This window comes from Mobula birostris, chromosome 32 (genome assembly GCF_030028105.1).
Source record: "Mobula birostris isolate sMobBir1 chromosome 32, sMobBir1.hap1, whole genome shotgun sequence".
Lineage (NCBI taxonomy): Eukaryota > Metazoa > Chordata > Chondrichthyes > Myliobatiformes > Myliobatidae > Mobula > Mobula birostris.
The window spans coordinates 7,027,228-7,044,060 of NC_092401.1; the positions used below are offsets into that span (position 1 = coordinate 7,027,228).

At 44.0% G+C, this 16,833-nt stretch overlaps 1 protein-coding gene across 2 annotated transcripts in view; it reads right to left on the bottom strand.

Moving 5' to 3' along the window:
* The window catches only part of dennd1c (DENN domain containing 1C), a 103,105-nt gene that overhangs the window by 17,437 nt on the left and 68,835 nt on the right, over window positions 1-16,833 (bottom strand). For both annotated transcript variants that reach the window (XM_072248357.1, XM_072248358.1), the window contains 4 exons: window positions 15,845-15,945; window positions 10,183-10,228; window positions 7,387-7,488; window positions 5,711-5,836 (listed from right to left, as the gene is read on the bottom strand). In XM_072248357.1, coding sequence (XP_072104458.1) covers window positions 5,711-5,836; window positions 7,387-7,488; window positions 10,183-10,228; window positions 15,845-15,945 — 375 coding nt within the window. The remainder of the gene's footprint in view (window positions 1-5,710; window positions 5,837-7,386; window positions 7,489-10,182; window positions 10,229-15,844; window positions 15,946-16,833) is intronic.

Here is a 16,833-nt window from a genome sequence, read left to right on the forward strand (position 1 = left end):
TTGTTGTTCAGAGTCTAAATGGCAGACGGAAGCTACCAGCCCATTGTGCGCATGCCAATTCTTCGAAAGAGTCCTCCAATTACTCACACTCCTTTGAACATTCTCACATCATCATGATATAATGTCTTTCTCGTCAAATAATCAGGAAATAACACATTTTTGAAATACAGGAAGCGTGCAATTGTAGGGAGAAGTAATGATCTAACACAAAGTGCCATCTCATTAGTCAACAAAGACGTGATATCTACACATAATTTGTGGTATCAGAGAGAGATATATTACAGGATGCTATTCTACACTGTGCAGTGGGTGCTTCTTGTTCTGCTTTGTAACTCCAAATCATAAAACTAATTGAAACCAAAAGGACTGGAGCCCGGAGATATCGTTTCATATTTACATTCAGAGAGGTGCACACTTGTATCGTGTTTAAATGGACATGAATGCTAAATCAAACAATGTATTTACAATTTACTCAAATATTACTGAAATAGTAAATATATTAAATATTAAATACACAATACTCCTTCAAACTTAGCTATAACTCCAACTCAATATAGAATGTATCTCAACTTATAAAAATATACTATATATAATATAAAAAAAAGAATTACCATATAGACATCCATGGCATAATAAATTTTAAATTGTTTCATTCAGGCGCAAAGATTTAATCACTGTGGAGGATTTCTTACTCTTGTGGGATAATGTCTTTCCTGACAAGGGAGAATCACTCTGCTCAGCAGGTGAAACAATCTCAGGTCCTGGGCCTTCTCTGTGTGGTTGTAGAAGTTGACCCTGGGACTGCAGGAAGTTGTTCTGACAGCTCTGGACACCGTTCTTCTCCAACAAATGACCCTGCTCTCCAGACAACACCTGACGCAACTTCCACAGTATAGGAGAGCGGTCCAGTTCTGTCCTTAATATTTCTGAGTACCCACTTTTGATCACCTCTGTAGTCCTCGCTATGACTGCTAGTCCAGGAGTGAAACATTGAATCTCCTTGTTTCAGGAGCCTTCAATTTGTCTCAGCTGTTTGCCTTGCATACTCCTCCTGAGACTGGGGGTTGAGGAAATCCAAGTGTGAGCACAGGGACATCCCAGAAACAGCACAGCTGAGGAGTTGTTGGTTGTGGAGTGTGTTGCATTGCGATATGCAAGGAGGAAAAAGCGAGCTTCTGATTCAGTGTCAGTGCAGTGTTCTGCTGACGTTGCTCACCGTGCATTCTTTAGACTCCAGACAAACCTTTCCAACAAACCATTTGTAGCCGGGTGGTATGGTCCAGATGTAATATATGTCTTATTCCATTCATTTTCAGGAATGACGGAAACTGTTCCACAACAAACTGTGATGCATTGTCACTAAGTGTTCTGGAACGCATCAGTAGTCTGCGAGGCTGTAGTGGAGGCTATCGGGAACATTTCTGGCCACTTTGTAGCTACATCCATGACTACCAAGAAATTTGTGTCTATGCATGGTCTGGCAAAATCCACATGAATCCTCTGCCAGGTAAATGCAGGGGTGAAGAGGTGCTGCCCTTGGCATCTTCTGGGCATGTTGGCATCCTGAACAATGTGTGGCAACTGCTCGATCCCAGGCTGCCAAAGCTTCGAGCCAACACTTTCATTTTGACCATGTCCAGATGACCAGCATGTAGCTCTCAGCTTGGATGGTACAACAGCTATCAATCCCCACATAAGGCAACCCCCATTAAGGGCAAGTTCAACCCTGCGCTGGTAAAAATGGGAGATTGAAGTTTCTGCTGCACATTCCAGCCTTTTTGGGAGTCCATGTGGACCTGAGACAGAGTGGGGTCTTTTCTAATTTCCCTTTGGATCAGGTCTGCAGTAAAAGGGAGAGTTTCAATTTGCATTAGGGAGAATACGTTGAGAGGAGTGTCCTCTTTTGCAAATTTTTCAGGTATTTCCTTTTCCAAAGGTAAACCGGACAATCAGTACGCATTGTATGATTAATCTCCTCTTGAATTCAATCTTATTATAATTATGTCCTCCAAGAAACAGAGCCCATCTCTACGTTCCTGCTGCTGCAGTTAGTAGAACACCCTTCTGTGAATTGAAATGGATACTAGTGGTTGATGATCAGTAATGAGGGTAAACTCTCTCCCATACAAGTCCTCACCCCAAACCAGACACCAGTCCTCTCTGTCAATCTGTGCATGATTTTTCTCTGCAGTGGTAAGGGAATGTGATGCAAATGCTATGGGGGCTCACTTCCATCACTCATAACATGTGACATGACTACACCTATACCATAAGGTTGGGCAGCTGAGGTAAGCTTCACTGGATGATGTAGATCATAATGTTTGAGTACAGTGTCTGATATCACCATGTCAGGGTTGGGGTTTTGAAAGCCACCTCACACTGCTTTGTCCATTGCCACTTCTTCCCAATCTATAGTAATGAGTTCAAGGGGTGGACCACAGTAGTCAGATTTGACAGGAATTTTATAGTAATTGTCAAATCCTAAAAATGACCTCAACTGTGACACATCCTTTGAAGCTACTGCTTGAATTTTCTCAGCACACTTGTGTAAAGTCTTGTGCATCAATGACCACAGTAAGTGATGCTTGGTTTAAAGAATTCACACTTGTTACATCATGTTCTGAGCCCATAATCCCCTAAGCTTTTTAACACTGTTTTGAGATTTTGGAGATGTTCCTTGTCATCCTTACTAGTAACAATGATGACATCCAGGTAACACTGAGTGCCTGGGCAGCCTTGTAGCATCTGGTCCCTAGCTTTCTGTCAGAGTGCAGATGCAGATGCTGCTCCAAAAATAAGGCTATTATAGCGATAAAGCCCTTTGTGAGCGTTTATGCTGAGAAACACTTTGGACTCTTCTTCCATCTCCATCTGTGCCTCAGCTAAGTCCACTTTGCTGAAGTGTTTCCCTCCAAAAAGGTTTGCAAAGATATCCTCCATCCTGGGCAGAGGGTATTGATCAGCTTTCAGTGTTAGGTTGATGATGACCTTAAAATCACCACAGTTAGTGACAAACCCATTCTCCTTGTCTTCTGGGACCACCGACGTTGTCCATGTGCTCCATTCAAGCTTATAAAGAATTCCTTCAGCCTCCATGTGATGTAGTTGCATGCTTTTAAACCCAATGCATTCACTGCTTATGAACGATCTTTCTCCCTCCTGAAGAGACATGTGCTAATAGAAACATAGAAAACCTACTGCACCATACAGGCCCTATGGCCCACAAAGCTGTGCCGAATATGTCCTTATCTTAGTAATTACCCAGGGTTACCCATTGCCCTCTATTTTTCTAAGCTCCATGTACCATCCAGGAGTCTCTTAAAAGACCCTATTGTATCTGCCTCCACTACCGTCAACGGCAGCCCATTCCATGCACTCACCACTCTCTGTGTAAAAAACCTACCCCTGACCTCTCCTCTGTACCTACTTCCAAGCACCTTAAAACTGTGCCCTCTCGTGCTAGCCATTTTAGCCCTGGGAAAAAGCCTCTGACCATCCACACAATCAATGCCTCTCAGTATCTTATAACTGCACTGCTTTTTAAAAAAATTTGAATTTCTCATTGCGTTTTTTTTTAAAAACTCTAACATTTTGCTGTGCTCCAACAGGTAGATAGTCATCTCAGGTTCCTTTCAAAACCTCCTCATTGCTATTGTTATGTTTTGTGACTCCAAAACATTAAACTAACTGGAAGCAAAAAGATGGGAACCTGGAGATAAGGTGTCCAGTTTCATTTTTACTTTGAGAGGCACACGCATGTATGACGTGGTGATGTGATGACGTATGCCATTCACATACTTTTACATATAACCTGTAATGAATTACCTGTAATAACCTGTAATCAAACAATTGTATTTACAATCATACACAAATATTACTGAAATATGAAATACACGACACTTCTTTTTAAGACAATGCAGTAGAGCTATTGGCTTCCACTTTATTTCCCCATTTTATATTCTTTTTGGACATGCAATCAATCTATGTATATAAACTAATTTATGGATTTATATCTATTGTGTTTTTTTTGTTATTGTGCTCCTTATCTTTTTGTGTTTTTTTGTGCTGCATCAGATCTGGAGTAACAATTACTTCATTCTCCTTTACACTTGTGTACTGGAAATGACATTAAACAATCTTGAATCTTCCTCTTTCTATTTTTGAGTTAAACTCTAGAGAACGACTTATTTTTCTTCTTGCGTCTCAATGTCTATCTCACATACACAACTATAAAACTATGTTCTGGCTTTATAAAGCACTGGGTATTCCACATCTGGAGTCTTGCATTCAGTTCTGATTACCCTACTGTAGGAAGGATGTGGAGGATGTGGAGAGGGAGCAGAAACAGTTTATCAGGATGTAGCTTGAATTAGAGGGTATAGTCTATTAGAGGTTGAACAAACTTGGGTTGTTTTCTCTGGAGCTGTGGAGGCCGAGAAGAAACCTGATAAAAGTTTACAAAGTTATGACAGCATACATATTTGCCCCCAGGATTGAAATGTCTAATACTAGAGAGCATACATTTAAACTGAGAAGGGGAAAGTTCAAAGGAAATGCGTGGAGTAAGTTTTATTTTACACTAAGAGAGGTGAGTGCCTGGAACGTGCTGTAGGTAAGAGGGATTAATGTTTGGTGCTTTTGGTTTGCCTTTAGCTGGTTTGGCACAACATTGTGGGTCAACGTGCCTGTTCCTGTGCTGTACTGTCAACATTCAATGTTCTATGTCCCATGATTAAGCTAAGATTAAATCAGGGGAATTACTGCATAGCATGACTTGAAGAGCTAGAAAGGCCTATTCCTCTGTATCTCAATAAATAAATAATTGTATTGTATTTCTTTCCTGATAACGCAAGTAAGAAAATGAATCTCAAGGTTGTATAAGTACTTTGATAACAAACTTATTTTGAAATTTGAACTTCATCCTCCTCCTCATTACATCTCCTACATTAACGATCTTCCTTAGAACTGTAATTATTAGTCTCACAAAAAGCATCTTTCTTCATATTGTTTATAGCCATCTGAAAAACAGGTATGTGGTCTAATTACTGCATTACGACTTAAGTCATTGTAGCTCTTAATATATCGGCCAGTGCACAACTTATCATTCCTCATCTGAGCAACACACATCAAAGTTGCTGGTGAACGAAGCAGGCCAGGCAGCATCTCTAGGAAGAGGTACAGTCAACGTTTCACGGCGAGACCCTTCGTCAGGACTAGGAAACGTCGACTGTACCTCTTCCTAGAGATGCTGCCTGGCCTGCTGCGTTCACCAGCAACTTTGATGTGTGTTGCTTGAATTATCAGCATCTGCAGAATTCCTGTTGTTTGTGTTTCTAAAATTCCTCATCTGACTTGTTCACAGCGTCACTGCAAGGAGGGCAGTTAAGGTAATGACTAGTGTATATACGCAAACACGAGGAAATCTGCAGGTGCTGGAATTTCAAACAATACACATAAAAGTTGCTGGTGAACGCAGCAGGCCAGGCAGCATCTCTAGGAAGAGGTACAGTTGACGTGTTGGGCTGAGTCCTGACGAAGGGTCTCAGCCCGAAACGTCGACTGTACCTCTTCCTAGAGATGCTGCCTGGCCTGCTGTGTTCACCAGCAACTTTTATGTGTGACTAGTGTATATAACAGATTTTCAAATAGCCGGGCACTGCAGGTATAGTGGTTGTAACTGGGTCTGACTCGAACCATTGTGGACACTCACAGCATTAAATTTAAGGGCATCTTGATAGCTTCCAAAGATTGCAGCCTGCGTCCTCAGAAAGGCTCGAGCCACCACATCGCCAGTCACTGCTGACTGTTTCTTCAACTTCATCTTCAGAACAGACATCTACAATAAAGGAAACAAGACACTGCACAGGTAACGTAAAGAAAGAGAGAGGGGGCAGAGTGGAGGGACATGGGGAGACTGGGAGGAAAGGGGGGAGAAATTAGAGGAGATAGGGAGATGGTGGGGAAGGATGGAAAGTGGGGGAGACGGGGGTAGATGGTGAAAGGCGAGACAGGGATGGGTGAAAGGGAAAGGGGGAACAAGCGAGGGTGAAGGGGAATGGGTAGGAATAGAGAGAGGGGGTAAGAGAATGGTGGCGAAGGGAAGATGAACCACTAAGGAGTGGCATTCAGAACTTATAATTAATTAAACCCCAATCTTTCCAGTCAATTAAGAAGAAATTCTGCCCTGACCTTCACATTAGGTCATGTTCCCGCACTCTGAGTCTTGCTCTCCCGACACCATAAACACCACTCCCCATTTCATGACTTGCCCCTTCATATCCACATACTGATCCCTGTAATAATGTGCCGAATTGTAGCAATCCTTTTACTGACCTGGGTGTTCAGTGATTAAATCTGGCACTCTCTCCGTAAATGCCTATTCCACAGGCAGCAATGCATTCCGCCATTGGGAAGTGCAATGTGATAAGTTCAAGTCAGTGCACATGAAGCCCAGCCAGGCAACAACAGTCACCGGTCGGGCTGGTTCGATGCACTCTTGACAACAATGGGAGAAGAAGCAACAATGTCTTTCAATTACTGAACTTGGTCTATCACACTGAGGGCCCACCTAGATTCCTGCATCTCAGTCCAGTGCTGGTTCTCACCACAGCAAATTCGAGTCTATTGTCACCTGACTGTTTATAATATATATATATGTTTACACACACAACCAAATGAAATAACATTTATCACACACAACATATAAACCAACGTATTATACTATAAAAAATAAGTTGATAAAATATAATGGCATCCATTTTCCTCTCAGCCGCAATCTCCTGCCTTCTCTCCATATCCCCTCATGTCCTGACCAGTCAAGAATTTATGAACCTCTGCCTTAAATATACCCAAAGACTTAGCTTCCACGGCTGCATGTAGCAACGAATTTCGATTCACCACCCTCCGACTAAAGAAATTCCTTCTCATCTCTGTTCTAAAAGGACGCTCCTCTATTCTGAGGCTGTGCCCTCTGGACCCCACCCCCCCCACCATAGGAAACATCCTCTCCACATCCACTCTATCAAGAGCTTTCCCCATTCGATAGGTTTCAATGAGGTCACCCCTCATTTTTCTGAATTCCATGATGTGAGCAATAGAGAACTGGGTCATGGCTGTGATTATCGTTTTTCTTCCATGCACAATGACCTGAAGTATTGTAATGCTTGGAAAAGTGATGATGCATCTCATTGCTTAGCAAGGCAGAGACATCTATGGTGTCAGAAAGTGACACAGCACACGATGCCTTTCCAGGTGGGTGGGGACAAATGCTTTTCTCAGTCTCAGACAAGATATCTCAGCCATGACCCGGGTGCAGATGGACCACAGAAGATGCTGTGATCTTTGTGGGTCGAAGGGCCTGTATTGTGCTGTAGGTTTTGAACTCACCACGTCCGTTGGCAGCTTTTCCAGGTCATTGAAGGGTGAATCCAGGCTGTTGGTGTCAACGTTTAATATAACCACATCGTCCAGAGCTTTGCTCCTCACCCTCTGCAAAGGAAAAGCACATTCTGAGGGGCACAAAATTTCACCAAAGATATTCTCCCCTTTTGCTTTGGAAAACCTCTGTGAGAATGAGCTACTTCAGCAGACAAATGGCGATAAATGCTCTAAACGTGATAGCCATCTCCAGATTCAATGGTAATGCCTGATATTTTTCAATTTTCCTTACCACAGAAGAGACTATTCACTCGATCACGTCTCTGCCAGCTCTGAAAGCAGTCCCACTCGTCCCATTCCCACTCTCCCCTTTATGCCCTGTAACTTGTACTCTCCCACATGTCCAGTAACTCGATTTAGACTTTTCCACCAGCCACCTATACGTTGGTGAATTCACAGTGGACAAGTACCCTCACAACCAGCACTTCTTTGGGAAGTGGAAAGAAACTGGAGCATCCAGCCGACACCCAGGGAGAACACGCAAACTCAATGACTTCAGTACCACAAGTCAGAATTGAAATCGGGTCACTGGACTGAGGAAGCATCACTCTTGCTCTGAGAATTCTCACCCTCATTCATATCAGTGAGGTTCTCTTCTGCCGGTCTCCCTCCCCCACCTGGCTGCATTTGCCCATCACCCTTCATTTACCTCCCCTACCCTCCCCAGTCTACCTCTGACCTCTATCCCACCACTTCCCCCTCTTCTCTTTATACGGGCCATCTCCATTCTCCACCCGTAGTATTGCTGCAGGGTTTTGACCTGAAACAATTCCTACCCAACCCCACAGACGCTGCTCGACCACGAGAAAATAAATCTCAAGGTTGTATATGGTGACCTACATATCTACTTTGATAATAAATTTACTTTGAACTTTGAGTGACTCATTTTTTTCCTCTCAATGGTTGGAATGTGAAGCTTGTATTAAATATGTGGATGAGCCCAGCAGGATGGGCAGCATCTACGGATGGGAATCAACAGTCAATGTTTGGGGTCTAGGGCCTTTGTCAGGACTGGAAGGGAAGAAGTCAGAATAAGATGGGGCAAGAGGAGGAAGTACAAGGTGGCAGGTGATAGGTGAAACTGGGAGGGGGGAGGGGTGAAGTAAAGAGCTGGGAAGTTGATTGGTGGAAGAGATAGAGAGGGAAATCTGAAGGGAGAGGACAGAAGGCCATGGAAGAAAGGGAAGGGGGGAGCAGCATCAGAGAGAGGTGATGGGCAGGTAAGAAGAGAAGGTGTGAGAGGGAAATGGGAATGGGGAACAGAGAAGGGGGGGGACAATTACCATAAGTTCGAGAAATTGATGCTCATGCCATCAGGTTGGAGGCTACGCTCCATCTGCCACGAAAAGGGGGATCTCACGAAAAGTTCCTCCAGCACATTGCTTTAGATTTCCAGCATCTATGGTACCTTGTGTCTATCAGATAGGCAGCTGTTGGGCAGGCAGCAGTTGGGCCGGTAGGGCTATTCCGTGTTGTACCTCTAACTAAATAAGTACGTAGGAAAATAATAATGTTTGTAGAAATAATTAATCAGGCACAGGAATGGCGTGGTAATGCAGCAGAAAGTGTGCTGATTAACACTGTAAGATCAGGGCTTGATTCTTGCCGCTATCTGTAAGAAGTTTGTAGGTTTTCCCCGTGACCACGTGGATTTCCTATGGATGCTCGATGATTCCCCCCATATTCCAAAGGCCAGGTTAGGGTTAATGAGTTGTGGGCTGGACTTTGTGTGGGTTGCCTAGCACAATCCTCACTGATTTGATGCAAACCGCACATTTCGATGTACATGTGACATATACAGCTAATCCTTAATCTTTAAATTAACTTCATTTCCTTGCCCCTTTGTCACTCTCTCCCTGCTAATCTCCCTCCTGCCATTTATCCCTGCAAGCGGAAGAAGTGCTATACCTGCCCATTCACCTTCACCCTCACCACCATTCAGGGCCCCAAACAGTCTTTCCAGGTGAGGCAACACTTTACCTGCAGCTCTGTTGGGGTTACCTACTGTATCTGGTGCTCCTGGTGTGGTCTCTTCTACACTGGTGAGACCTGATGTAGATTGGAGGACCGCTTTGTTGAGCAGCTTTGCTCTGTCTGCCACGAAAGGTATGTTTACCTGGTGACAACCATTTTAATTCGACTCCGTTTCCCATTCCCATTTAGACACGTCTGTTCATGGCCTCCTCTACTGCCACGACGAGACCAATCACAGATTGGAGAGGTAACATCTCATATTCTATCTAGGCAGCCTCCTTTATGGCATGATCATTGATTTCCCTAATTCTGGTAATTTCTCTATCCTCCCCCTTCTCTGTTTTTCCTTTCCCAATTTTGGCTCCCCTCTTATCCCTTCTCTTCTCCTCACCTGTCTATCTCCTCCCCCTGGTGCTCCTCCTCTTTTCCTTCCTCCCATAATCCACTCTCCTCTCCTATAAATTCTTTCTTCTCCAGTCCTTAACCTCTTCCACCTATCAGTTCCCAGCTTCTCACCTCATCTCTTCCCTCACCCACCCAACTTCATCTATCACCTTTCAGTCTGTACTCCCCTCCCCTACCCCACACCTTCTTACTCTGGCTCCTTTCCCCTTCCTTTCCAGTCCTAATGAAGGGTGTCAGTTTGAAACGTCCCCTATTTATTCTTTTCCATAGCTACTGCCTGACCTGCTGGGTTCCTCCAGCACCCTGTGTTTTTTACTCTTTAACCTTTAACACAGCGGCAGTAGAACCAGGCCTTTTCACACTCACCTCCATTAGACTGCTATGGATCCCTATCAGATAAGGCATTGGAGCACTGAAAGAGACAAAAAGATAAACGCATTAACAGATTGGCTTCTTATCTCCACTCCGGCACAGACAGAGAGAAAGAGGCAATCGATTCTCTAAATGAGCAACAGCTTATACTGGCAAAATGAAAATGTTTTCACTTCAATACGTACAAAAACATGGTACAAGAAGATTAGTGTCACTGAATTTAGATACTCGGCTTTAAATTTAACAACACCACTCTTTTATCTGTGGGATGGTGGAATAAATGGGATGATAGTCACCGCTTACTTCCTTAAAATAAGTTACCCTTTTCCTTGTGACTAATTCCCCAAAGGCACCATATCTATTTGTATAGAACTTAATTTGAGTTTGAACAATTGGCAACAACACATTGATGATTCAAATGCAAATTCAAGTGGGATTTTCTGAAAGAGAAAGATAAGGAATTTGTTTCAGCAAGCAGCTCTGATTAAGTCATGGAGTCATGTCTCAAAGAAACAGGCAGAACAAGAACCCAGTCTAAACTTGTCCAATTTGCCTGCGTTTGGGCCATGTCCCTAAACCTTTCCTATCCATGTACCGATCTCAAACAAGCGAAAATCCGCAGATACTGGAAATCAAGTGTAACATGCTGTAATGTTTCACTGCTAATGCAATGGTTTCTCTATAGCAGCAATGATTGGGTTATGACTAGAGATAACGGGGACTTTGGGATGTATGTTATCCAATGAGAGGGATGTTGTTCTTTCTTCTGGGTCTGGAAGAGAGATTTTCACGGTCTTTTGTCGGGGAGAGACAAAGAGGGAAGACGTGTGTGGAGAGAGCTGGTAGACCACCGGACGCAGTGAGGGTCCGAAGGTCGGCGACGCTCGGAGGAAGTTGATGGTTGATGAATGGCCGTATCAGTGAGCTCCAATGTGCACTTTTGACTTTTTCCTTAAAATGGGCCTTTTTTATTTTCTTTACTAACCCTATATTCAGATTAAAAGTTATAAATTTCAATCATTTAACTGCATATGGTGTACTGCCTGATATTTTGCGAAGCAGATTTGTGACTGGTCAACACGTCACGCAGCGACCACACAAACGAGATTTCTCAGTTTGGAGGGGCCTCAAGCTGCCTTCCCCTAGACGCGCACGTGCTGGCTGGACCTGAGGGTTAAACAAGCAACACACGCTAAATGCCGGAGGAACTCAGCAGACCAGGCAGCATCTATGGAAAAGAGTACAGCCGACGATTCGGACCGAGGCCCTTCAATAGGACTGGAGAAAAAAGATGGGGAGTAGGAGTTATAAGGTGGGAAGTGGGGAGGAAGAAACGCACGGAGATAGGTGAAACTGGGGGGGGGGAGGGGCGAAGGAAAGAGCTGGGAAGTTGATTGGTGAAAGAGCCAGGTAACCTGTCCAAGTATCTTATGTTTGTTAATGTACCTGCCACAACAACTTCCTCCGCAGCTCATTTGACCACCCTCTGAATGAATCAGAATCAGGTTTAATATCACTGGCATATGTCGTGAAATTTCAAATTTCCAGGTAAAATTTATTATCAGAGTACCGTCGGCCCTCTGTATCCACGGGTTCCACATCGCGGATTCAACCAACCACGGATCGGGAATATCCGGAAGTTCTCTCTCCAGCACTCGTTGTTTGAGCATTGTTTGTCTCGCGTCTCGTTCGATTGCTACTTGTGTTATGTGCACCCTTTGTTTCTGTGAAAAGTTGGCTCCTAAAATGCAATTAACCAACTGCAGATCGAAAATACTGTACAAGTATCCCCTGCTATCCGAAAGTAGAGCATTCCTATGAAACCTTTGTAAGCCGAAATGGCATAGTGAGGAAGCAATTACCATTAATTTATATGGGAAAAATTTTTGAGTGTTCCCAGACCCAAAAAATAACCTAGCAAATCATACCAAATAACACATAAAACCTAAAATAACACTAACATATAGTAAAAGCAGGAATGATATGCTACTAGCAGAACCAATAGTAACATTGGAAGCTTTCAAGATTCTTTATCTCTGCATGTAAATAGTACGTACGAATGGTGGACACAGGCAAGTTCAACGCACGCACAATGTCTTTATTTCGTTCACCATGATCGAAATGCTTAATTACGTCCAGTTTTACACTAAGCATAACACCCTTACGAGCTCTCTTAGGCTTTCCTGATACCTTAGGACACATCTTGCTGACAGATGTACAAAATAAATCGAGATAAAGCACTCTTGCTGCTCGGGGTGCGCACTGCCTCTATAACGGCTCGCTGCAAAACAAACGCTGAATGCTATTTTCGCTTTTCGTAACACCCTTACGAGCTCTCTTAGGCTTTTATATAAGGGACTTGAACGTCCGTGAGTCTTGGTATCCACGGAGGGGGGGGGGGTCCCAGAACCAATCCCCCGGGGATACGGAGGGCTGACTGTACATACATGTCACCACATACAATCCTGAGATTCTTTTTCTGCAGGCATACTTAGCAAATCTATAGAACATTAACTGAAAACTAAACAAACTGTGAAAATGCAGATATAAATATATAGTAATAAATAACAAGCATGAAATACTGTAACAATATAACAGAGTCCTTAAGTGAGTGTAGCTAACCCCTTTTGTTCAAGATCCTGACGGTTGAGGGGTAGAAACAGTTCTTGAACCTGGTGGTGTGAGTCCTGAGGCTCTTGTACCTTCTACCTGATGGCAGCAGCGAGAAAAGAGCATAGCCTGGGCCGTGAAGACCTTTGATGATGGACGCTGCTTTTCTACAGCAATGTTTCATGTAGTTGTCTTCAATGGTTGGGAAGGTTTTACCCGTGATGTGCTGAACCGAAACCACCTTTTGTAGGATTTTCTATTGAATGGTATTGGTGTTCCCATACCAGGCCTAATGCAACCAGTCAGCACACTTTCCACCACACATCTATAGAAATTTTCCAAGGTTCTTGATGACACGCCAAACCTCTGCAGACTCCTGAGGAAGTAGGGATGCAGTCGTGCTTTCTTTGCAATAGTATTTATATGATGGGTCCAGGACAAGTCCTCTGAGATAGTGGCACCCAGGAATTTAAACTCACTGACCCTCTCCACCTCTGATCCTCAGATGATTACTGGCTCACGGACCTCTGGTTTCCCTCTCCTGAAGTCTACAATCACTTCTTTAGTCTTATTGACATTGAATGAGAGGTTCTTGTTATGACGCCACCCAGCCAAGTTTTCAATCTGCCTCCTGTATGCTGATTCATCACCACCTTCGATATGGCCCACAACAGTGGTGTCATCAGCAACCTTGTATATTGTGTTGGAGCTGTACTTAGCCACACAGTGAAAGGTCTAATGTGAGTAGAGCAGGGGGCTAAGTACACATCCCTGTGGTGCTCCTGTGCTGATGGAGATTGTGGAGGAGATGTTTTTGCCAATCTGAACTGTCTGGGGTCTATAAGTGAGGAAATCCAGGATCCAATTGCACAAGGGGATATTGAGGCGCAGGACTTGGGAGTTTATTGATTAATTTTGAGGGGATGATGGTATTAAATGTTGCTCTGTAGTTGATAAAGAGCATCCTGATGCATGCATCTTTGCTGTCCAGATGTTCCAGGGTTGTGTGAAGAGCCAATGAGATGGCATCTACTGTGGACCTGTTGCTTCAGTAGGAGAATTGGAGCTGATCCAAGTCACCACTCAGACAGGAGCTGATCAGCTTCAACGCCAGCCTCTGAAAACACTTCATCACTGAGGATGCAAGTGCCACTGGGCGATAGTCACTTCGACAGGTTACCACGCTCTTCCTGGGCGTTTACGATTGAAGCCTGCTTGAAGCAGGTGGGTACCACACACTGCTGGGGCGAAGCCACTGCTGAGGCTGAAGGTATCTGTGAAAACACCAGCCAGATGGTCAGCACATGTCTTCAGTACTCAGCCAGGTTCTCTGTCCGGACCGGATACTTTCCTTGGATTCACTCTCTCGAAGGCAGCCTGCACATCACCTTCAGATACTGAGACCAAAGGATCTTCGGGAGACATGGGGTGTGTGATGGTTCCTCCCTGTTCTGGTGATCAAAAGAAGAATAGAAGTCACTGAGCTCATCTGGGAGCAAAGCTTTGCTGTCCGCTACGTCGCCAGTTTTAACTTTGTAGGAGGTGATGGCATTGAAGCCCTGCCATAGCTGTTGAGCATTCCTCGTTGATTACAGTCTAGTCTGGAATCTCCACTTTGCCTGAGAGATGGCTTTACCTGCACCTTCTGTGGCATTCTTGATCTCCAGAATTTAATGCCTCTGATCTGGCTTTCAGCAGGTTCCGGATTTCGTTGTTCATCCAGGGTTTCGGAATGGGGAAATCCCTGAATGATTTTCTGGGGGATACACTCACCCACTGCTGTTTTAATAAAGTCTGTAACCGCCCTGGTGTAGTCATTCAGGCATTCAGGTCTTCGGATGCGTTCTTGAACACGGCTCAATCCACTGAGTCAAGGCAATCCTGTAACCGTTCCTCTGCCTCCCGCGACCATCTCTTGGTTGTCTTGATCTCTGGGGCCTTGCTCTTCAGGCTCTCTCTGTATTCAGGTAGTAGGAGTACAGCCAAATGATCCAACTTGCCAAAATGCGGTCTCGGGAAGGAGCTGTTAACTTTGTAGCAGCAGTACAATGCAATACATAACAAATACAGAAAAAAACCTGAATTACATTACGTATATATATTGTTTTATATTAAATAGTTAAGTTATAAGTAAGTACTGCAAAAACAGAAATTTAAAAAAAAGTAATAAGGTAGTGGCCATGGGTCATGGGTTTAGTGTCCATTTAGAAAATCGGATGGCAGAGGGAAAGAAGCTGTTCTTGAATTGTCGAGTGTGTGCCTTCAGACTCCTGTGACTCATTCCTGATGGTAACAATGAGAAGAGGGCCCCTTCTGGTTGGTGGGAGTACCTAATGATGGATGCTGCCTTCCTGAAACACTACTCCTTGAAGGTGTCCTGGATTCTATGGAGGTTAGTACCCATGATGGAGCAGACTAATTTTACAAGTGTCTGCAACTTACTTCGATCCTGTGCAGCAGCCCCCATTCCATACCAGATGGTGATGCAGCCAGTCAGAATGCTCTGCACGTTACATCTGTAAAATTGTTCAAGTGTTTGAGGTAACAAACTAAACCTTCTCAAACTCCTAATGAAATATAGTCGCTGTCTTGCCTTCTTTATAGCTGCATCAATATGTTGTGACCAGGTTAGATCCTCAGAGGTATTGACACTCAGGAATTTGAAATTGCTCACTCTTTCCACTCCTGATCTCTCTATGAAAATTGAGTTCCCTTGTCTTACCCTATCTGAAGTCCACAATCAACTCTTTGGTCTTACTGATGTTGAATGCATGGTTGTTGCTATGACATCACTCATATATCCGTATATCTCACTCCTGTACATCCGCTCATCACCATCTAAGATTCTGCCAACAATGGTTGTATCATCAACAAATTTCTAGATGGTTTACAGAACTGAAAAATAGTGTGCCAACTTGGATGAAGTTTGTGGGTGTGCACCCATTCTGAGGTGCTGCACCTAGGAACAGATGACACTGGATGGAACCCTGCTGTCCACAACTTCTAACATTATAACCAACAATGAGGGAGGAAAAGGAAATCTTACCAACAGTAGTCAAGGAGGTGTGGTGGGAGCACCGGGATGTATATATGTTGCCAGTACATGGGATAGAGCATTGCAGATGAACCGTGCACACAGGCGGTTAACTGTGGATGAGGGAGGAAAAAGTTCAACAAGTCAGCTAGAGTGCAACCACAACTGGAAAAATCCAGGGTAATTCCCCCTGAATAACAGGGGCAGTAGAAGGCGGCAGAATGGGAGCATGACACGGAGAAGCTCCAGAAACTAGGACCTGGGGAATGGGTGGGGTGGGTGGGAGCTGGGGTGGTACTATAACACCACTCAACCAGCTGTTATACTAGTGGGGTCAAGACATTGCAGCAAGTGGTAAATATGCAGCAAGAGCTTCCTGAAGGCAAAGGGATAGAGAAAGGTTCCCTCTCCCCAACCTTCTCCCTTGTGCCTTTCGCCAAGTTTTTTCCTTACAGCTGCCTCGCATCACCCATAGGCTAATTACAGTGGATTCTGGTTAATTGGGGCAACTGCTTTCTTGGGACAACTCTTAAAGAACAAAAAATAAATCGAGAAAATGTCCAATAGTATTCCCTTCATTTATTTGGGACACTATGCCACTTAATTGGGCAGGAAACTGTTACCGGACAGTTTCTAATTAGCGTCAGTTGCGTGCACTTATGCAGCCGTTAGACCCTTCGCTGTACGTAGAACCATCAGTTTTTAAGTAGCATTAGTTGTGTGTGTTTGTGTTCAAAAAGCAGTGATTTTTGGCGAGAAATAAGCAGTAAGACAATTTGGAACTGTTTTGCTTGCTGCTGTTTCAAGCAATCAGGCTGGGAAATGCCAGAAACGGCCGGGAGTGAAAATGAAATGACTTCACAGCTTCAACAAGTTCAGATTCGTGAATAATTTGAAGGTGAAATTGGATCCCGAACAGACTGTTATCTGAACAGATAGACTAGAGCAGAACCACCGACAAACAAGAGAAGGTTAGAAGGATTGCTCCCACCCAGTCGTGC